The 24,004-nt window shown below is 40.9% G+C and overlaps 1 protein-coding gene across 2 annotated transcripts; it reads right to left on the bottom strand.

Annotated features, from left to right (window-relative positions):
• Positions 1–1,306: 1,306 nt before the first annotated feature.
• On the bottom strand, positions 1,307–19,797 carry MACIR (macrophage immunometabolism regulator). 2 transcript variants are annotated; one of them, XM_027606904.1, is made up of 3 exons: positions 19,625–19,797; positions 11,795–11,881; positions 1,307–3,798 (listed from the first exon to the last, which is right to left on the bottom strand). In XM_027606904.1, exon 3 carries the CDS (start codon positions 3,773–3,775, stop codon positions 3,152–3,154), a length of 624 nt encoding a protein of 207 aa, XP_027462705.1. In that variant the 5' UTR covers positions 3,776–3,798; positions 11,795–11,881; positions 19,625–19,797; the 3' UTR covers positions 1,307–3,151. The 2 variants fall into 2 exon arrangements, with proteins under 2 accessions (XP_027462705.1, XP_035583696.1); XM_035727803.1 differs by lacking the exon at positions 19,625–19,797 and adding an exon at positions 12,932–14,507.
• Positions 19,798–24,004: the final 4,207 nt, after the last annotated feature.

Here is a 24,004-nt window from a genome sequence, read left to right as displayed (position 1 = left end):
GGGTCATTCAAAAGTTCCCTCAAAATGTGTTCAATGGTTATAATGAAATAAAAAGTCTTTCCAAGATAAAAAAAAAAAGTATGTTACAGAGTGAGAAAATAAGTAAAAATATGTTGCTTTTCTCAAGAATTCAAGAAATATTCTTTGTTTAGTGAAAGGCCAGTTTGCCTTTTTAAGTTAACTTACAATCTTATAAAAGCTTCCCAAATCCCAAATACTGAAATCATTTAAATAATTACCTCAGGGAAGGAAAAAGGCACACACCCCCATGGGCATTATATGACATAAGGAACAATAGAGCCTGGAACAGGAGCCTCGCCGAGCCAGAGTCTGGAAGGTCTCGGGGTTCTGAACCGGTTTACATTTCAATCCATCCCCCACAGTCTTTTCCTCCCTGACTGCTAACTCCAGGAGCCCTGGGACCAAAGGTGCAAACACAGCCAAGGAGAAGTCAGAGACAAGCGCAGCTCACCTCAGACTGGCACCAAGAGTGAAATCCTATTGCCACTTTATACATCAACAAAGCCTCTAAAGCACGGTATTTTTGCAAAAAAAGAAAAAAATATATAAAGTGATGTGGTGCTGCCATTTATTGAAAGGCAGGCACTGTAGGATAGCATCAAGTGTCTTCTGGGCAAGTGTGCCCTGTTCAGTATGAAATGTTAAATTGAATAAAAATGGCGGGGGGAGAGTTCAAAAGTAGAAACCATGTCAAAAGTCTGAAGAAAATGGGATTTTTTTTCCCCCTAGCGAAAAGAGATCCGGGCTAACCTTTTTTTTTTTTTTTTTTTGATGGGATCCTACCCACTATAGGAGCACAACAAGATCATGGAGTGCAGAGAAAGCGAGGTTGAAAGGAGCTCTCCAAACACATTTCGTCAAGTACAGACCCAGAGTTTCAAAACTTCCTTTCTAGGAAACCGAACTTAAAATTATTTCTCTGTACTAACCAGATCATTGCCCACATGCCGTATCTCAAACTTCCAACCCCTTCATTTTTGCCACTGAGGCTCACTTGTCTTTAAGTAAAAACAAAACAAAACAAAAGAGCTACATATTTTTATTTAGCTCAACAAACTACTTAGGTCCATGGGCAGGGGACAGATCTCACAGGTACACAGCTGTGTTTCCTCATGGACTGAATACATATCATTGCCATGAATATATCCTTTAACCCGAAATGCGAATGAGCACCAAAAGTAATTTTTTTTTACAAAAACGGGGCCTAAAAATCAATCCTTAGGCGGAATTCCTAACAGTAACTAGCCCGTCGATGATGAACCTTATTTAAAGCACCACACAACAATGTGTGTTTACATCACCCTTTTATTTCATAGTTAGAAATAATACAGTTCCACAGGGTAAATCATCAATAAATAACGGTGTTTTAATCATTAAACGTAAAAATCCCAACTCTTTGGCATCTGACAGGATTCTATTTCTTGTCAAACTAATGACTGTATAGATAGAGTTAATCTTAGTGATCATTCGTCAATACAATATGTTACAAAGGTGCAATTTACTTTAAAATATACAACAGCTGAAAATTTCCAGCCCACCAAGAAATCTGATCAACTCAGTAAGATATGGGTCAAGTTCCCCAAGGTGCTTTCACATGGTTTGCCTCAGTGAAAGTATAATAAATGTTGATTAAGAGTTCCTAGGGTTTTCTTAATACTTATTCTGCTCTAAACAGAGTTTGCCATTCATTCTGGCTAAAGGAAAGTCAGTCCTCCCTGCACCAGGAATGACCCACTCATTAATAAAAGGTGTTCTTATTTTATAAGCAAGACTGCAAACACCTAAGAAACTCACAGCCGCCAAACTAAAATTTAAAATCAGCAGTTCTATGCTGCCAGAGATGCCAATTCAGTAATAAATTGCACCTTCAAGAGTCAAAAAAGAAAAAAAAGAAACAGAAACTTTTACAAAAGGTTAAGGTACATACATTTTTCTCAAAATATATTCAAGAATAGTTGAGCTGTATTTGTTACTAAAGCCAGGGCGTTACTCCTTTAGCAACAAATTAAACCAGTGCAATTGACATAAATTGTTAGGTAATCCAGGATTAACCCATTAAAACCGTAGAAGCACTTTAGGCTCCTACACTAATCCTAGAAACTGGAATTTCAACGAGCGCTTGAGTTGCACAGAACTAAAACTGGAATGACTTGATGCCATGCTGAATGGTATCACTTCATACTTAGTTTAAGCATTCGATAGTAGAAATCATGAGTCCTTCTATTAAAGTTTCATTCACTTACAGAACATTCAGATGCAAACAGTATTATGCCTATCATCCACAATTAAAAGAATCCTTTCCATTTTAAAGTTCCAGATGAATTTTTAACTTAGAAAGTAAGCACTAAGGAAACTTTTTTTAACTTATGAAAAGTTCATATTGGAAACTTTCTGGAAAAGCTTCCCCCCACCCATTGTAAAATAAATACTTTGTATCCCAAATTTAATTGTATTAAGACACACTTTAATAATGCTATAAAGAAATATTGTACAGCCATAGAGATCAATAACTTTCCATGCGGAAATAAAAAAATCCATTGCTCAATAGTATTATTGAGGCAAGTGAAGAAAGATTATTCTCTTGTCAATCTGAAATGTTAATTTTTTCAGTGCAAAACCAGTTATAAAATATTTAAACTCAATATTTAAAAATAAAAAGTGGTCCAATTCAGCAATGTTCAAGTTTCAAATTTCATAAAACAAATCATTGTACATACATTTTATAGTAAAATACAGAGATTAAAGAAGTACTTGAGTACTTAAAGATATAAATTTCTAATGAATCATACCAAGTCAGCAACAACCAAGCAGATAACATTCCCAGTTTGAGTGTTGGAATCATAAAGACGGCGTGACTGTACCAAAGCCTTTTCTTCCTAGCTAAAAAGCCATACAAACTAATGGCCAACATTCTGTTTTCTTTGCAGTTGCGTGCTCTAGAATGATTTCCCCCCAAGTACCTGTGATTTCATTCCTGTATTCAAATTTGATCCAAACAATTTTTATGTGCCAGGAACACTTAGCTGATATAACCATCTATAATGTGAAGAGTCCTGTACAGAGAACAACAGTGGGTTTTTCCGGCCAAGCGGAGGCTGACCTAAACTGGTTTACACTCTCTGCACGTCACTCATGTATTATTCCTGGCAAACACACGGTCCCCTCTGAGGGTGAGGTGTTGAAGCTGGTACTGGAGCACTTCTGTGTCAGCTGGCTCCTTGATGTTCATTTTATCTAGATTGAGGTAGTCCAGAGATTTGGAGTGAGCCCTCTTACCTTTAAGAAGACAAAGAGGCAGAGGCCCATGGAGGGCCTTGTAAGGTTCATAGGGTAAAGATTTAGTGCACTTGTCTCCTGAGCTGGGCATCCGCCTTCGCCTCCTGCCATTGACAGCCGGGATCTCGTATGGCTGGTAGTACCGACTTCTGGTTTTATACAAACGGGAGGAACGCGCAAGTCCTGCGTCCAGCTGCTTGGAGCGCAAGGAAGGCACAGCTTCTCCCTTACTCTCTTCACCTCCCGTGCACTTCTGGGCTAACTTCAGGAGTTCCTCACCAGTTGTGAAGCCAACCAAATAGTTAGAGTCCATGTGGAGAATCTGGTAGCCCGACACAGTTCGGCGCATGGGCGAGCACGGCGTGCTGGAGCAGCGGGGCTTCTCTGCTTCCGCCTTGCCCGGGGAGCTCGCCTCGGCCACAGGCAAGGGCAGCGTGGCCAGGGTACTTCTGGACTCTCCATTAACATCGACTTCCATTTTAGGCACGAGGCGGCACACTCCTGAAAGTAAACAGACTCAGATTGTAACGGCATCGTGCACAGAACTGTGGGCCAAGCTGCAGCAGTTGAGACGGCTCAGGGAGCATGAAATAACACCGTCCTGAGAAACAGCCACTGTCCACCGGCCAGATGTTTATCTGTGTCTATAGAGCATTCCAGAGCAGGCATTAAAATCACTAGGACTTCTCTACCTTCATGAACTTGAAGGCAGGTTAAATTAGAGTCTGGAGGACGACTAAAAGGTTCACATGGAGAGGGAAACAGAAAACAATACTTCTCTAAATGAGGCACTCTGTTCCATCACACAAACTTTATTCCTTGATGTGGTAGTAAGCAAATCAAATACAGATCTCAACATGAGGCAAATAAAAATATCCTACACAGTGCCACAAGAATCCGCCAGAGACACCCAGCTTGAAAATTTACATCTTTACATTTTCCATCATTTAATTTAAAATAAGCGCTCAGCTCTTCACACCTACAATTTTTTTTTCAATTGCATTTAAGGGGTATATAATGAAAGATGAGAATGGATCAATTTCTGCAAAGGTTCCAAACAGGCCTTAAAAAATGCTTTTAAGGTATGGAGGAGTCAGTCTTAAGGGAAAGTTCCCCAAATGTTGCAAATGTTCTTCCTCCCATGTCCCCAGTGAATTATTTACAGCAAACCATTTCGTAGTTTAAAAATAACCCTAAATCCAATAAATCAGGTCATTTTTAATATTGAACACATATAAAATATCAGATGCACTTTGACTATTTAATCAGAAAATATGCCATTGTTTTGCAAGTTATTTTATTTTGCAATACCTAAGACACTGCACTTCTGAATAGTCTAATAAATGGCAGAACAATTCTCAATGAATGCTGATATCATTCATCACGATGATGACACTACATAGTTTGGAAAACCCCACTGACAAGAAGTACCACAAAAAATATCCAGGTTTCTAGGAAGCTGCAGATAAGTCAAATTTTGGAAAATAAAAAAATACTAAGGGAAAGTGAGTGACAGTGTCATTTCAGAGAAACTATTTCTACTTGATCATTAGCGAGGAGTAGAAAACACAATTTTAAGTACCTCAGGTTGCTAACCAAAATGATGTCAAATAGTAACTAATTTTAAGATGAAAAATTTATTAGAAAAAACTTACATTAAATGATTCTTATAAATCCTTTTGTAAAACAAATAACCTTTTCCTGGTTGAAGCATTTCCCAAAGTTTGGGTATTCATTTAAAATCCAAGCAATTCTAAAGCTTAAAAAAAAAAAAAAAGAACCTTATTTCCCTCACTTGCATGCTATACTTTCCTTCGTTAGGAAATAAACCAAGACTATGAAGAAGTCACCAGATACCACCTTGTCCTCACTACAGTTCACATCTAGAGCACAACTGAAAACTAACATTGAGTCCTGAGATAGAGCAAATGCCAAAGGGATCCACAGAGCTTTATTTATTTCTTGCTCTAAATCTTAGTCTATGTAGTTCCAAATTTAATTTAATCAAAATACTGTAGCCTCTCAACCCTTCTAGATTTAAGGTAATTGGCTTTATTCTATATTATTAATGTAAAAATAAATTTATATTTGATTGTGTGATTTATTTCTCTGTTAAAAGGACAGGAATAGTGGGGGACTATCAGCTACTCTGATAAGCATACAGAAACCTGAAGATTTCTTATCTAATAAACTTTAGAGGGCCCGAGCTTCATCAAACCTTATGCTGAATAAACAAATGTTTCCTCCACCAATCTAATAGTTCCTTTCTCACTAATTCTAGATCCCCAGAAGGAGCACAGAAGGACGGATCCAAGGCCTCCAACCTACCTAACCTGACAGGCAGCTACAGGCAGCAAGTGTGTGCCTGATAGTCCATTCTGAAAGACAAGGAGAGGGGGATCAGTGAGGCTCAAATAACCAGGGCTGTGGAGGAAATGGAGCACACACACAGATGGGTACCCCACACAAGAATGACCCAGGTGATGACACTCAAGCACTCAGTCCACATTAGGTGACATGCTGGTCTAGGTCCTTCCAAATCTGGGGAATCCATGACAGTCCACAGACCACTACCAGCCACCTTCCTGTGTTCTCATTTGGTGCATTATAAACTTGCCCAAATCCATGCATCCACACTCCATCCATTCAGATTTGGGTAATAATTCAAACAGAGGCTAGGCTGAAAGTCATCTTCTGTGCCTCTGAGGGATAAAAATTGCTAAGCAAGGGAAGAGCGTACAAAATCACAATAAAGAAGAGCAGGCACAGGCTTCTATGGTCAACAGGACCATCAGCAGTTTGCTCCTATCCTAAGCCTGTTCTGCTGCATCAAGGGAGACCATCAGGAATTCTCATAATCTCTAGAGGCGGAGGATAAAGGATGTCAGGATGCAAAGATTTGAGAGAAAAAGGCAGAAAGTATCTATTATCTAGAAAATAAGCACCCAGAAAATGAGAAAACTGAAGGCAGTGAGTGAAGTGATCTATAAAGGTCACAACTGGATGGGACATGAAACAGCTAGGAGGACAATACTAAGAGATGAGTAACCACCATGGCTTCAGTTTCCAGCAGCCATAACACCATAAAAACCAGCATGTGGGTTGGCCAAAACTACCTAACAGGATCTTCAGGCATCTACCTGACAATGATTTCACCTTGACTGTCAAACAAAAGAAACCAATGTGGTCTAAGAGCTCTGGAAATTCCAACCGAGCAGCCTGGTGTTAAGAAACCTACCATATTTTGCTGAGGTAAACAACACACCCCCTGTTCAAAGACACCACTTAACCAGCAGGTTAAAGAAACAAGCACTTCCAATACACTCTAACAAGTATGTGGCCTAGGAACTAAGGTCGACACTCTATGTCCGATTTCTGAATTACAGTCTCACGGCACTGGAACGTAAAAACGCTTGTCTTAAATATTACATATGTAGCTGCAACCTACTGTACTTCTGATAAACAACTGTAAATTCTGGAAAATTGCTTGCACGTTTTAGCTACAAAAACATCAGTACTTCTGCTCCAAACAGTAAGACAGTCTCAAAACTAACAGCTCTGTGAGGTGGTTTCAATTGGTTTCTTCAGTGTCGAATGTATGAGAACATCTTCAGATCTTGATATTCGGGTAGGAACGTCAAGGGTGCGGTAACCTCTTATAAACCGCTTAGATTTTTTTAAAATTTTTTACTTATATATTGCCCTTCTAAAGAGCACCTAGTAGTGTGCACCACTGAGAAAGCTAGGTGGTGGCCGCCTTTCAGAAAAGAGAACACAGATTGGCAAATATTTTGTTTTTAGCTAGGTGGAATGCTGACTAAGCAGTATGCCCTCCACTCTTCAATGTGACCAAAAGCAAACTTCTTCTGCTATTAAATTCCTGAGAATTTCCTGACTGGATTTCATACTGGAGCAAGACTCTGAGAGCAGTGACAGGATCAACTTCCTCAGGTGACCTCTTAAATGAGCAGAAGTAGTATAGGAACACATCTAAAGAAGTCAAGCTACTTTCTAATTCTGCAATCTAGCAAAAAAGAAAACAGTGACGCTACAGATGGAGGTACAGTATTTCACACACCAAAATTTCTTACTAAAAGCTCTAGATCAGGGACGCATAGGTGGCTCAGTCAGTTAAGTGACTCTTGATTTCGGCTAAGATCATGATCTCAGGGTCATGGGATCGAGCCCCGTGTCGGGCTCCATGCTGGGCGTGGCATCTGCTTTAAGATTCTCTCCCCCTCTGCCCTCAATAGCCCCCCAACCCCACTCACTCACTTTCTCTCTAAAAAAATAAATAAATAAAAAATAAATAAAAGCACTGATCAGAAAACATGGCTACCATGACTACAACTGGAGATGGCCTGTGCCTGGCAGAATATTCTTTATACTTTACCATTAAAAATCTGCTTATAGGTTTATTATTCTTTTTTTTTTAAGATTTTATTTATTTATTTGACAGAAAGAGAGCGAGAGAGGGAACACAAGCAGGGGGAGTGGGTGAGGGAGAAGCAGGCTTCCTGCTGAGCAGGGAGCCTGACGTGGGGCTCGGTCCCAGGACCCTGGGATCATGACCCGAGCCGAAGACAGACGCTTAATGACTGAGCCACCCAGGCACCCTATAGTTTTATTATTCTTAACAAACCATTCGTGACAAAGCATTTTGTCTCCTATCCTAAAATAAACCGTGCCTCATAAATGCATACTGCCAAGATAAAAGATTACAAAGAACTCTTACAAATACCACAGGTATGTACAACAGGCACCCACTCCCGCCGCATCAATAAGAATAAACATGAACCAGGAAACTAGGCACGATGCTAACTTCTGCACTGCTAAACGCTAGAAATCACAGAGCAACGACATTCTTATTGGTTCCATTAATGCTTTTCATACGTAGTTTAAAGCAAAAATAAAAACCGGAAACAGAAAACAGAAAAAGTATTGTTATTATAATAACAGAAGCAGCAACATTTCCTTTGATAGAAGAGTCTAGAACAAAAAATACAAAAGAGAATGGAAAAGTCAACTTGTAGTTGACTAATACTTTTAAAACAGAGTTTCCTAAACAAGTTCCAGGAACATATATAATTCTTTGTAATGGCACCTAAGGGTCTTCACTATCAAATTCCTTCACAATCGAATCTGTAACAAAGGTACTGACATAGACTTACAAAACATGAAAGACCTGACAGTATTCATAGGGGCCACCATATTTCTTTGAAATATGGGAGGATTCAAAACTCAAGAAGACTATAGACAAGGTAACACCTCAATATCTGCTAGAAAAATGTACACAGCGTATATTTTAAAAACATGGGGTACAGCATGCAATTATGAATTCTGGCTGCAACTAAGGCCAACAGGTCCAAACTACAACACACATGTAGAGGACCCTTGTACACTGAGATGAGCACACTCAAAAGACCATCACCTGGGTAAAATCTGCTCAGTTCTGAACACTCCCTGAGAGGTCAAGCCTCCCAAGCATTTGGCACAAGGAGCATTTAAAAGATATAACCAAGGTGCCTCAGCTCCTCAGACCAGCTCTGAAAACAGCTGAGAAGTTTCACAACTGCCTTACAAAGAATTCTTTTTGAGAAGGACTGCATTCTGGGAATTTTTTTTTAATCAGGCTTATCGAAAAAAAAAAGCCACATCAAAAAAAAAGTCACCATCAGTAATCAAAAAAATTGCTCCATATGCTTGAACCATTTTTAGTAACACACAGCAATTCCATTTAAGAGAAAACATATATAACTGTCTAAATATACAGAACAAAAATGTCACCATGTGAACAAAATCCTTTTCAAGAAATGATCCATTTGGAATAAAGCCAGCTCTTGGCAAATGGAGTCTCCCAAGCTTGACTACTGTCAGTCTAGTAATACCTAGAACCACCTAGTTTCAATGCCAGCATCATCTTGGATTTCACCTCTGCAGAGCTTCTGATTATGAAGAAGAGGGCACTGAAGCCATGAAGGCAGGGGCTTGCCCAGGGCGGGGCAGGCAGTCCCAGGTTTCCTGACGCCCGCCACTTCATCATGCTGTGCTTGGGGCACACGGCTCCTCAACTTAGTATATAGGCGAACAGCATCCAAGGAGCTTCAAAAACTATGGAGGCCTGTGCTCTACCCCAGGTCTGTGGTTTTAAGTCATCTGGGGCACAGCCTAGGCTCTGAAATTTTCAAAAGATCTCCAGGAGATTCTACTCTGCAGACATGTCTGGGAACTTGTCAGACAGAACTTATCAGATAAAAGAATTTCACTCCTCTAAGTCCCTGCTTTTTGTTTTGTTTTGTTTTAGATCAGTGATTACTGTCCCATTAGTGGATACCTTTTTGGCTGCTTCAAATTGCTAACAACCTATCCCTAACACCTTCTAACTTACTGTTTCTAGTCCATTGTGGGCTTAAAAAGTATGTGCTAATCAGACTTGTTAAAACTGGATACAAAATAAAAATAAATCTGTGCTGATTGAGAATCAGGCCCCTTCCTCTGCACACACTTTGCTACAGTTACTTTAACTTCTTTGAAGCCTGTGCCAGGTAAAGCCCTTTGGAAAACAGTTTGGCAATTACACAGTTAAATAAATGTTTATTAAACAACCCACCTACCCTACTGGAAGGTATTTACCTCAGAAAAATGAACATGTATGTTCACACAAAGACCTGAACATGAATGTTTTTAACAGTTTTATTCATAATCACCAAAACCTGGAAACAATCCAAATGTCCATCAACAGGGAAATGGAGCAAGAAACCATGCTCCATCCATACAATGGAATACCATCCAGCAACAGAAAGGAGCAAACCAGGATTACAAGAAAGAAAGCAGCAGATAGATAGAAAATGCTACATATGTATGATTCTATTTATAGGACATTCTGGAAAACTAATGGGACAGTAATCAATCAGTGACTGCAAAAGGTCAGGGTTGGGAGGAGGGGACAAAACTACAAAGGGGCACAGGGAATCTTGGGGGGTGACTAAAATGGTCTAAAATGGTCTATATATTGACTGTAATGGGCATTCCACAGCTGAATACATTTTTCAAAACTCATCAAACTATACAAAAGGGTGATTTTTACTATATACAAATTATACTTCAATTTGAAGTCTGACTTTAAAAATAAAAAAATAAATAAAATTAAAATAAGCCTGTCACATACTTCCAAGTTTTTGACCATCCTCCTAATTTTAAAATTCTTCAAATTATCTAATCTCAGAATCAGAAGGAATCCTAATGGTTGTTCAGTCTATGTTTGAACACCTCCAATGACAGGTAACTCACTACCTCTCGAGTTGGTTCATTTCACCTTTGTAGCTATTCTAGACTGGCCCTGTATTTACATATATAACTATTTATCCATAATAATGTATACACACCCACATATACACATATGCATCTGAAGAGAAAGATACACACACACGCACACACACATTCCTGTAACTTCCACTCACTGCTCCTAGTTTTGTGCTTTCTTTAAATTAGATGAGTTACTGACTCAGCCATATTATTTCTACTCAATATCCTCTAAACGTATTTTGTACTTAAGAGTTTTCAAACGTCTTGCTTTTTTCCTCAAAACTGAAAATTTAGTAATGTTTCCATTTTCTCAATGTTTTAAAATGCATTGTCATAAATCTGGTACGCTGTATCTACCTAATGAAACCAGAAAACCTGGTTTTCCCCATCATTCATTTGAATCATTCTGCTGCTGACTGCTAATTTGGAGATCACTTATTATGAAACCAGAAGTTTTTCCAGAATTTTTTTCCCCAAGGATTCTGACCACCCTAATTCAAAGCAAGGACTTACAAGGACACTGCTCAAGTAGAATGAGATACCAAAGCACCAAGTCACACTAGTGTACTTTTTCAAATGCTAAAAAGCTACAAAGATAATTATCAATTTTTTTTCACCTTCAAACACATGGAGTCACATGGATAACTGTGTTAGCATAGATACAACAGAAAATGCACTGAAAAAAGACAAGGAAAAAACAACAGCACCACATCATTTTAACAAGTTTAAATTCACGGTGTAATAAAAGTGAACTGCTATACAACCAAGTGAAACTGATGCTCCTTTCAGTCACCTGTTGGCCATTCTTTATGTATGATAACATACAACTAGAACTTTGTGCAAATTATTTTGCCAATCTCTAGGGATTAATGTTTCACTAAAATTTCCCTGAAATTAGAGCAACTACCTCTTAACTACTCTATCCTGAAATATTATTCCATAAAACCTCCTTTATCTCACAGGAATAAGGAAAAACCCCAATCAGTAAGGCAAACACTTCCAAAGTAATAATCTTAGCAATCTGCAACAATAATTTCAGTTCCCATCATTAAAAATTTCATTACTGTAGTATACATGTTTGCAATAACATCTCGACATTTCACATTCATCTGTTTATGTAGTCCTTAAAACACATGACGATATTATGTTCATACAACGGGTTAACAGAGAGATAAAGCAAAATATAACTCACCAGACTAAATCCCAGATGTCACTGTGCAATGTCCAATGAGTCCCAAGGGAACACAGGCATAATATTTTTTCTGCTCTACTCCAGATACTAAACATGGAATATAAAAATAAACCTTTAATTTAACAAGTAACACAACGTATAAAGCAATTATAACAATTCTAACTGCAACACAGGATGAAACTAGCAGGAGGTACAGGTTATAGAGGATATAATATTAATTCATTTAATTAAAGCAATTTGACTTTGTTCCGCTAAATGAAACTTCAAACATTTTGTCATGTTTGTTCCTCTGTATTCTGTTGCTGAAATTCTACCTCGAGACTAAGAGCAGCTAACTGGACTAAATAAAGAGACACACAAATTTGGGGGTTTAAATGTTGGTTCCACCAACCTAGTCTTCTTCATGTACTCAAGAGATTCACAATATTCTATGAAAAAAATAACGATGAGGCCAGGATCAAAAGAACAGGTCCTAGCTACGGCCTTGCTAAGAACTCTGACTCCTGACCTTGCATAAAGAGCAGTATTTAAAATGAGGACCGTATCGTTCTTCCTCCCTCATACAGATGTCATGTGGATCAAGTGAGATGAGGCAGGGGAACGTGTTCTGCGCATTGTAAAGCCCTTTAGAGATGTGTGATGTTATTATTATGCAATTAATTTTTGGTGTCTACTCATCTTAGCCATAAAATAGCAACAATAAAAATCCTTCATAAGACTGCTCTGAGGCAAATGACTGGAAAGGCCTTGGAAAACATTTTTTTTTTTTTAAGAGAACAACACTTCTTTAGAGTTATCACATTGCTTAAGGTTTCGAGCATCTCCTCTAGGCCTCCCCCTTACCTGGGGAGGTAATGTGTGAGAATCTATCTTTATCTCCTACCCTCCTTGTTAATTTCTAGAGGTCAAGAAAACTCCCCAAAGTCCCATCCACCTGTAACGATTTCTTTGCTGGTTGGGTTTCTGTGGCCGTGCTTAACCAGGGGCCAGGGAACCTCAAGTGAGCTGAGTGGATTCATCTCACCAGCACAGGTGCACAGGGCCCCCAAGAGTGGCTACAGAGAAAACACGCCCTCACGGCCAGTGCGAACAGCAAGGGAGAAGGCAAGGACTCTGTCACTTTATTACTTTCCTTACCACTGCTGAAGAGTTTCATCCAAAGGAAATGGCTAGTTACTGAGTTAAAGGGATCTGCCTCTTGAGCTTCAGAAACTGGAAGGAGTGAATGCACCAAGACCTGTCTGTCATCCTGGGAAGCTCCCACAGGTATCAGCCTTTGGAACTTCCACAGATTTAGGAAACGGACACGCGATGCTCCCTTGCGCTGCTTCTGCCGCACACTGGGTCCAGGCTGGGGAACCAAGACACTACAGAAGGAAGACTCGGTTCTCCTCCACCAGTGAAGCCTCTGGTTTTCACATAGAGTGAACTGTAACGCAGCAAAAACTCTTGCCCGACAATACGTTTTTTATTTAATATAAGCACCCCTCAAAATGTCCCCAATACTACTGTTATAAAGTTTAAGCTGATTTCTTATTCAAGTAAATGGATTTTTAATGGGGAAGGGACATTTAAGAAGAAACTCATATTTTTGAGCACCTTCTGTATGCCAAAGCTACGCGCCATTTCTATCGCTTCATCTTACCCACTACTCCATGAGGAGGTATCACCCCCCTTGTAAAGTATTCCATCAAGCAATGCTCTTTGAGAGTCAGGCGGGAACTTGAACCCGTTTGTCTGACTCCCAAGCCCACTGGCTTTGCTTTATATACATGTGGCCCGCATGGACAGCTTTTTACACAATAACCATGTTCCTGAAAAATGTAAATTAATTTCTGTAAATGGAATTCTATTTCAAATGTGTGGGGAGGCACTTTATTTTAAAGCTTTATTGCCTCACTTGTGAAATGATTAGAAGGAGGTGGTTTTAGCTACTAGTTCTAGTGTTATTTCCAACTTGAAAATGTGAGGATGTTAAAGCACATACCAGAGTCCTGTACAAAGTCAGTCTACACCATGGACCCTTTCTCCTAGGAGCATATAAGATACTTGAAAATAATAAATTATAAGGGAGGACAAAGACGGTATCAACCAATAACTAGCTGGTTATATGGTTGGATGCCAAATAGAGAGAGACATTTCCACTTCATTTTTCAGGGCTACCTCTATCATGGAGTGAGATAAATTTCATTTAGACTTTTAGAAATCTAGACAGAAAACCCAGGAGCAGGAACGTTAGAAAAATCTGGATGTGTTTTAATTCTAAATAAAAACTAGTTTTAGAAAACACTGTAAAATCTCATTCAAGCTATCATGTAATGTGTATTATGTATTTAGTGATGTGAGCTTCTTTTCAAGCTTTTGAATGCATTGAAAAAATAGATTTTCCAACATTTTTTTCAAGAGCAAAAGAAAAATCAACCCCAAACTTCATTCTGGATTTGAAAACAGAGAGCCTTAAAGTAATTATCCAACTCTTGCCCGGGAGCTGATGTGGAAGTCTAAGAAAATGGTCGGTAATTTCATAGCCAACAAAGTGCAGTAACTGATTATCCCTATTACAGCAGTGCCAAGCCAAAAATAGAAGACAAACACAGAGTCCAAGAGAGCCACCCAGGCGAAACCAAGGTGCAGCAGCTCCATTCCCTGTCTCAGTTTTTAGTCATTTCTGACTCTGCTTACTGTTGTGTGCGTCACCACCTGCTAACTGTGGACAGAGGCTAAGAAGAGGATAAAGATGATGAAAAAGAGGAAGAATTAAAAGAATGAGACCAGAAAGTAGTAGTAGTATAAGAATATGTCTTCTTGAAGAGATCGCCTATAAAGGTATCTAGCTTTAAAAAAAAAAAAAGAAGACGATGAAGAAGAAGAAAAATTACAGTATGGGCTTTACCCCATGTCCTGCTAGAAACAATTAAGATTTTAATATGAAAGTTCCCAAAAAACTGGATTTTTAATAAAAAGAAACCAATATTTTTGAACACCTTCTCTATGCCAAAAGCTACAAACATTTTATAGCTACTTCATGGGGAAAATATTACCCCCATTTTAAAGTATTCAACCAAGTAATAACTATTTGAGAGTCAGAACAAGAATCTGAACGCCTACCAGTCTGACTCCAAAGCCCACAGACACTGGCAGAATAGGGATGATGAGTTAATATATTTTGTTTACTATGAAAGTACCAAGCATTTCCTAAATTTCCACTTCGGCTCCGGGGCAAGAGTAGACCATCACTTTAAGGTTCCCCTGCTTTCAAATCTAGAATAAAGTTTTAGATTGGAATAGCATTTTTAGGGGCGCCTGGGTGGCTCAGTCGTTAAGCGTCTGCTTTCGGCTCAGGTCATGATCCCTGGGTCCTGGGATCGAGCCCCACATCGGGCTCCCTGCTCAGCAAGAAGCCTGCTTCTCCCTCTCCCACTCCCCCTGCTTGTGTTCCCTCTCTCGCTGTGTCTCTGTCAAATAAATAAAATCTTTTTTAAAAAATGTTTAGAAATAGCATTTTTAGAATATTTTAAAAATCTATAAATCTCTAACACCTGCAGCTGATTCTGGCCAATGTTTTTACCATGAAAGCTTGGCAAGATATCAACGGATCTCCTCGCAAAGACAGTCAGCAAGAAGGAAAAGAACTCATGTGAAATGCTTACAAGATGGACTAAACGCTGTGTAGAAAAACGGACTGAGGTAAAAAGAGCAGAGGCTAGAATACATAATGCTTCCAGCTACAAACAGCTGAAATGAACAGAAAACCCCGTGACATTATCCTGGAAGCAATTAAAATAGGAAAAAGTCAGCATGGCCAAGGTCTTCCCGCAGGCCTCGGGATAGGGAAGCCATGAGTGACTAAGCAAAAGACACCCAACGTTTGACTGCAAATGAAGCTACGGCAAATAGGAAAGTTTGCAAACATTAACCAGGAAGTGTGTCAAATATCTCAGGCAGGGTGATAGATATCAAAACAGGTAAATAAAGAAGAATGTCCTGCAAAAGTAGGGTGGCCACATGTCTCAGTTCACAGCCAGTAATGCGGCATAATTATTTATAGCACCCCCTTTATCTCTCCAAAGTGTCCCAGTTTGGCAATTACATTGTTATCCTACTCAAAAGTAATATTTAACAATGAAAAGGCAATGAATTAAAAGACTGGGGGTGGGGAGGGGAGGAAGGAAAAAAGACCCTTCTGCTTGCACAGTGGCTTCCCATTCAGATCTGAGGAGTATTTCTGTGGTTGTATCCACTCAGCCACTCAATTATTCATTTACTCCTTCTGTCCTTCAACAATATTTCTTGAGTCTTACTATATCCCAGCATGGTACAGGTACTGGGACAGATACAAAAAGTGAAGGCGGAGACCAGGCAAAGAGGACAGACAGACAGACATGGAAATCTAATGCATAGAACAGTAAACCTGAATGGTACTGGGAACCCAGAGAAGGGAGTGGTTTTTTTTTTTCCCCAAATACAGAAAGCTCCACACGAAATGTTCAGGCCCACACAAAATCCCTACGTACAAAAAAGCCATAAGTATGAGACTTCAGCACAGATCTACTAACAAAATAGCAATAAGAAAAAAAATTGACGGACAGAGAACTAGGGTTGACAGAGGGAGGGGGTGGGGGATGGGCTAGATGGGTGATGGGTATTGAGGAAGACACTGGTTATGATGAGCACTGGGTGTTGTATGTAAGTGATTAATTACTAAATTCTACTCCTGAAACCAATATTACACTATATGCTAACTAACTAGAATTTAAATAAAAATTTGGAAGAAAAAAAATAAAAAAATTTAGGGGCGCCTGGATGGCTCAGTCAATTAAGGGTCTCTTAATTTCAGCTGAGGTACTGATCTCAGGGTTGTGGGTTCAAGCCCTGTGTTGGGCTCCACCGTGAAACCTACTTTAAAGAGTTTTGTTTTTTAAAGAAAAAAATTAAAATATATCACTTCCAAATCATATGGTTATAAATATGAAGGCCAGCAAATAGCCCTTGTGAATTTTGGTAAATAAAGCCCACTAATCATTAAAGAGTATATTATGGAAAACAAGATAAATTTTAGGCAAAGAAAAATGGTGGAAGTTATGGATTCTAATTCTAGATCCCAAAACACAAAGAAAAAAAAAGGAAACAGGCAGTATTTCTCAGAGGAGCTATTTGAGGAGAGATCAATAATTTTAAAAAACAGATTTTTAAAAGTTGCATTCAGATTAATGAAAATATTTTGCGACCACTAGTGTCAAAGATTACTCTAAAAACAAAAAAGATAAGGACCAAAGTCTCTCAAGTAACAGAACACTGAGCAGAAATAAAATGGTTTAACTGCTAGTACAACACACACAATAAGAACAAAATGCTTAGCTGTACCTACCCTACATGCTCCTCGTAGGGATTACTTCAATCTCACCTTTCCATTTGTAACTCATAAAAACTAAATCATCAATAATTTTTAAGAAGAGTTGTTGAGTAGTGCGTGACATTTCTGAAACCATCCTTGATCTTACAAACCTCACCAAGGGGGTAAGACAACCCATAATCAGTTCAGTAAGACAAAAAAATGTGTTTCTCTTCCTAGTATCAGTTCTTTTAATAGCAACCCCCTGAAAGTGCAGCATGCATTTTCCCTCTATTTCTGTTAGTAGAAATTAAAGCTAGATTACCAGTGTTGTCTCACTATTATGTAAAGTCACCCTTCTACTTTTAGAAAAAAAAAATTGCTTTCACTACAAATATGACTGACAGTAACTGGAACGGCAGATCTACATGCAGTCTTTACAAGAAATTTGCCTCTTAGGAAAGCATAACCGAAATGGGACAGGTGCATACGGTGGAATTAGCTAACCTTCCACATGAAAGCTTAAATCCAGGAACTTATTTTGATAGGCTGGTGATAAATCCAGAGTTCTCTCTGGAGGAAAAGAGCTGATTTTTTTTCCCTAGAGGATATAAATAAATCAGCAACAGCAAAGCAAATTTCAACTCTGTATGTAAAGTTTTGTTACTCCTAACACCCTAAATACTTTTAAGGGTGTACAAGAGCTCTCCAAAGGATACAAAATTATACAAAGTAAACAAATTCGCTATTATGCAAGGTCAATAAATACCCTATATATCTTATGTCCTAGAATACTCACTATTAAACAGTCTCACTTGCAATTTACTAAAATGTTGACAGAAGCAAATTGTATACACCGTTCCTATCAAATCAAAAGGTCTACGGGTTCATCAATCCTAATATTTCATCCTGGTCATTTTATTAAGTTTATAATGCATACATAGCTACAACACAGAAACACTGAAATCTGTGAAACATTCATTAAACATAATTGTGTAAGCATAAATCATGGTCTTGAGTTAATAAAGTACCAAATGCTTCTGCAATAATAACCAATACTGTATTTTGAAATCATTAAGAAAATAAACTTTGGGAAGTGATCACTTCTATCTCCCTTAGTGTGTAACTTCCTCTAACAACTTGTAACTAAATTGTAAGGTGGTTCATCTGAGAAAAACAATGTAAAATAAAGTTCTAGTAACGTCAGAAATGTTGTGCAAGAATTGCTCTCTCGCCTAGGAGCAGTGAGCATGCAATAAAATGCTACTGCCTCCATTCTTCCTCAAATGATTAGAAAGTTCCCAGCCCCAGTTTTACCTGTGCACTACAACCACACGCATACCCTATCAGCATCTTGGCTCGACACAGACCACTAACCTACCCGGGTACAAACTGATGTGGGCGGAGAAGCAGGAAGACCCTAAGGATGTGGAACATTTGCAAGGGGAAAAGGACGGGGCCATCATTCCCTTCACGTTCCCATCGCCTCGCAGGCAGATTTGCAGATTCCACCACTAGAGAGAGTTTGGCAGCTTCACAATGGGGCCGCCTGCACAACGCTCGCCTGGAAACCCCTTTCCTAACCCGCCCCAAAGTCCACCCGCGACAGGTGGGGAGAGGGCGGAGATGCCCAACGACAAATCTGCCGCTTTCGCTTCTGGCCAGCACCCGACCACAATCTACACGCGCGCCCCCAGGCACTGCCGGTCCGTCCGCCCCCGCCGCACCGGCAGAAGGGCAGCGGGCGCGGGCTGCGGGCTCGAGAGTGGCCTCACCCCCCCGGATTGCAGCTCGGGCGACGAGGGCCGACGAGATAAGGCCGTCAGGGCTCGCCCCCAGGCGCTATCTGGCCGGGGCAGTCGCACCCAGCGCGCGGCCACAGCCGCGGCAAGCCCGGGAAAGAGCTACTTCTCAATGGGGCCCCGAGACCGGCCGCCCCGCGGTGCGGGCACGCCGGCGGAGGAATTAGCGTGCGCGCCAACGCGCCCCGACTTCCGCGCCTCCGCGCCGCCGCACAGCGGGAGAGGCGCTCCGGCTCGCCGAGTCCCCGCACCTCCCCGGCGAGCGCACGCCGCGCGCACACGGGGGCGCACGTCCCCGCACACTCACACGCGCTGCACACTCACGGCGTCTCCGGCCCCACCCCTGTGCCAAGCAGCCGCGGGCTCCCCGCACCCCGCAAGGGCCCCACCCAGTTCACCAGACCCCAGCCTCCTGCCCGGGCGCCCAAGGACCAGCCCGCCGAGGCCCGGGGCCCCTGGGGCCGACCCGCCGCCCATCCCAGAGGCCCGCCCGCCCAGGGTTCCCCAGCACCGCGCAGACACCGCGCGCCCGGCCCCGACACGAGGCAGGGAGGAAGGGGCGGTGCCGCGACTGGGGCTGGCACCGGGGCTCGGTGACTGGGGCACCCCCCAACCCACCCGCCCATCACCACCACCACCACCTTTTTCTGCAGCACAAAAGGTTGCAGGCGGAACCGCCGTCCCCGTGCAACCTACCGGTGGCCCACGGCTCCGCCACCTCCGCTGTGCCTGGGCCACGGAGCCGGAGACAAGGGCGGGAGAGGCGCAGGGCTGCGGCGTCGAGATCCGGGCAGAGGCCGCCAGGCGAGCCAGCCGGGTACCCTCTCCTCTCCCACCGCGCTCGGCGCCAGCTACCGCCCGGCGTAGGCCCCGCCTTCTCCTCCCCCGCCCGCCTTCCCAACCTCCTCCCTCTAGCTGCGGAGGCGCCGCCCGTCAGCGCTGGGCCCGCCTCCTGCGCCCTGCTCCGACACCCCGAGCAAGGGCGGGCGGGCGAGGAAAGGTTTTAAGAGGCCTGAAGTAGTTGGCGGGGGCGGGGGCGGGGGAGTTGCGGCCTGGGGAGGAGAGGAGGAGTCGTGACGCCTCCTCCCAGTCCCAACCGGCACTCTGCCTCGGGAGCTCCGACTCGCAGGCCCGGCTACGCTCAGGTTTCCTCCGGGTTAGGGGCTGTGGTGTGATGTTTATCATCGGTGAGTCTCTACTTTAAAGGACTCTGCACTGAGCCGAAGTAGAGAAGACCGGAAGCCCATGAAATTACAAATTATAGGGTCAATCTTGAAAATTGCGGGGTGAGGTGTATTCAGATTTAGATTCTGATTGGATTCGCTGTTTTTGAATCCTCAGACTTGATCTTTTCCATTCTTGTAAGAAATTATTTTCTTTGATCAGACTTTTCCATTCTCAATTCGTGTGCATCTCCTCTGCCAAACAAGTTAATAAACTCGGCGATAAGAATATGACATTTGGTTAGCTCTCACCATGTGCCAAGCCTTTTCACATGCATTTCCAAATTTACACCTCTCACTTCAGTAAGGATGTGACCAATTATGATCCACATTTTAAAGATTTGGAAAGTTTAACTTCCTCGAGGTCACACACCTAGTTGGTGCCTGAGCTGAGTCTGAACCCAAAGAGTGGAACCACAAAATGGTTTTATAAATGTTGCTAATTTATGTTGCAGTCTCAATCCAAGAGAGTTTGTTGTTACTGTTGTTTCTTTTTTTTTTTAACAAAATACTTTATCTGAACATAAAAGGCGTAAATTTTGGTGTAAATTAATACAAATTTAAATAAATATTGATTCAAACTTATTTCAAAATCTACATATGCCCCCGATAATATAAAGGCAAATAAATCTGAACACCCGTATTTCAACAGAGTGATGCCTGCCGGCTTCTGCACTAGAAGACGTTTTATATCACCTCTATGTGCCCTGAAGTAAGTACGGGAGGATAGAGGCAGAAGGACACTTCGAAGAACATTCTCTAAACAATTTTAGAAAACATAAATTACTTGATTTCCAACATAGATACGTATGTAATTTCTCAGATATAGAACCGTGCACAATATACTATGTATTGAATAAATAAATGAATGGATTTTTTGTTTGCATCAATTATTTCAGATTATAATTTGTTTGACACACAGTGAACTGGAAGTTATTTCAGATTGTTGACACAGTGGTGCTTTGTCCTGATAATCATTCTCATAAAACCACTTCCCAAATAGTGTATATTTTATATTAGGAAGCTTCCTTTTATTCTGTCCTGTCTGAAATCTTATAACCTTTCAGAAGAATGACTTGTACTTGCCCTTTGCTCTGAAAGTTTGGCAATGTTCTTTGGCCAAAAGCAATAAAGTGCTGGTTTGCCCTTAGCTTTATTAGGCTCCAGCCTAGCCATCTTGAAAGGGCTTCGTCTCCAAATTGCCTTACTCTCTGGGTGGTGCTTCCATCCTACCCTTAACTCCTCACCCCATCAAAATTTCAGTTTTTGAGTATCACAAAAAACGCCTACATATTAAGCCAGTTCATGAGGCAGTTAATGACTGATAATAACTTTATGTGTGGCCCCTCAGTACCCTGACTGGGTACTGCCTTAATTTGGATCTGTTGTGGCTTAGTAGGAGCTGTGGCTGAGGGGAGGTGGGGATTGCAGAAGCTCTTCCCAGATCTCTTTTGTGTTCTATGAAGATCTAGTCAATCTATAAAAAAAAAAAAAAAAGCCATGCTTATAAACAATAGGGACAAATGTAGAAAAGACCTCGTGATCTGAAAGGCCTGATTTTGAGGAGTCCAACACTCCATCTCAAAGATCCCTTGTGTGAGTTACATCTTTGCCTCAAGCCACCCGTCCCAGAAAAACCACTTGAAAATGATGGTTGCCCGAGAAGGCTTGTATATGAATGTAACAGTGCCACTTAGCAAACAGCCAGCTTGAGAGAACAAGATAGGTAGATTTGATGATAATAACATAGTGGATATAAACTACAAAGCCAAGTGTGTAAGAAATACCACATTGCAGCCCGTGCTCTAAACCCATTTGTTTCCATCAGGGGCTAACAAGGAAAATAGAGACCACTTCAAGTCTTTACAAACAGACAACTCAGGGCAAGGAAACAATAACACAGAGAATGGAAGAACTCAGAAGCTAAGCAGGGGTTGGTGAGGTAATCCAGAAATTAACAAGCATGGCCCCTAGCTGGAGAAGTAAAGGGAGGAGACAGAGGTACTGGAGCCCAGGGGCCTGGCAGTATGGCCAACCTGGAAGCTGCGGCCACGGAAGAGAAACAGCTACTGTCAAAGAAGTTGTCTGTGGCAAGGGAAGGGGGGAAAATGTACCATAGATTTTCCTCTCCTTGTGCCCTCTCATCTCCTGCCAGTGCCTGACATTCAGCCAAACCTAGATCACAGCCATCCTGAGAACCTGGGAAACAGCCTTTGGGGTTAGCCCTTCTGCAACACAGAGGCAAATAGGGTAAGGGCACAGAACGTGCATCTGAGGGCAGACAGGCCCTGAATCAGCACATCTTTTTATCTCACTTTCAAGGCTTCAGTTTTCCTTAAAGTTTTTCCCCCACTCCCTTGTAGGGTCAAAGTTCCAAGAGTTCCATGCCATTGCTATGTGTAGGTGGTGATGACAGGGAGTGGGAGGAAGTCCTTTGGTTTATATGCATCTGTCCACAGAGGTTTCTTGTGTCCCTTCCCAGAGCTACCACCTACAGCAACATGCTGCAGTGTACAACATGTCCATAGATGGGATGGCTCTGTTCTACACACTTGAACACTCCCTTTAGCTCTCTCCTGCTCCAGCACCACACTTGGAGCCAGAGAATATTTCTAAGCTCTTGGATTGTCCTGTTAAGCCTCATACATTATCAGTCATTTGTATTCAGGGTCCTTTATCAAATATATGATATAGGCAGGTTGAAAGTTTAAGAATGAAAAAAGAGATATATCTTGCACACATTGTTGAAAACAAAGTAGGAGTGGCTCCATTAATATTAGATAAAGTAGACTTCAGATCAAAGAAAATGGAAAGACAGAAGGGAGCATTTTCACATACCCAAAAGACTAATGTATAATGCACCAAATAGGAGAGCTGCAATTTATGTAAAACAGAAGCTGTTGGAACTGAACAGAGAAATAGGCAAACATACAATTATAGTTGAAGACTTCAATACCCCTCTATTAAGAACTGTTAGAACAATGAGACAATAAACCAGCAAGGATCAAGAACATCATCAACCAATAGGATGTAATTGACATCTATGTCCACCCATAAACAGAAGAATGCACAATCTTTTCAAATGCCCATGGAATACCAAGAAGGAAAATATCCTGGTTCATAAATCAAATCTGAACAAATTGAAAACAATTGAAATCATACAGAGCATCTTCTCCAACTACAATAAAATCAAATTAGAAATCAGTAACAGAAAACCAGGAAATTCCCAAGCACTTGGGACAAAACAACAAACCCCTGCGTAATCCATGAGTCAAAGAGGAACTCTTCAGGGAAATTTTTAAAAATACATTTATTTAACAGAATGAAAATGAAAATATAACATTTCAAAACATGTGAGACACAGGTAAAGCAGTACGGAAAGGGACATCTGTAGCACTAAAATGTGTACATTAGAGGAAAATCTCAGATTAATAATCTAATCTCCTATCTTAAGAATTTAAAAAAAAGAGAGCAAAATAAACCCAAAGCAAGCAGAAGAGAAGAAATAATAAAGATCAGAACAGAAACCAATGGAATTGAAACAGAAAAATGGTAAAGAAAATGAATGAAATGGAAAGCTGACTCCTTGAAAGGATCAGTAAAATTCACAAACCTCTAGCAAAACAAAGAAAAAAAGAGAAAACCCAAATGATCAAAATCAGGAACAAAACAGAGGATGTCACTATAGACACTGCAGACATTAAAAGGACAATAAGAACATACTATAAACAACTCTATACTCATAAATTTGACAGCTGAAATGAAATGGACCAATTCCTTGAAAAATACAAGCTACCACAATTCACCCAATATGAAGTAGATAATACGAACAGCCATGTAACTATTAAAGAAA

Source organism: Zalophus californianus, chromosome 5, assembly GCF_009762305.2.
Source record: "Zalophus californianus isolate mZalCal1 chromosome 5, mZalCal1.pri.v2, whole genome shotgun sequence".
NCBI classification, from domain to species: Eukaryota; Metazoa; Chordata; class Mammalia; order Carnivora; family Otariidae; genus Zalophus; species Zalophus californianus.
This window is presented reverse-complemented; position numbering and strand designations above follow the sequence as displayed.

What these genes read in the sequence shown, in the direction of transcription:
- MACIR (XM_027606904.1), bottom strand. Translation starts at nt 3,775, where the DNA reads ATGGAAGTCGATGTTAATGGAGAGTCCAGAAGTACCCTGGCCACGCTG.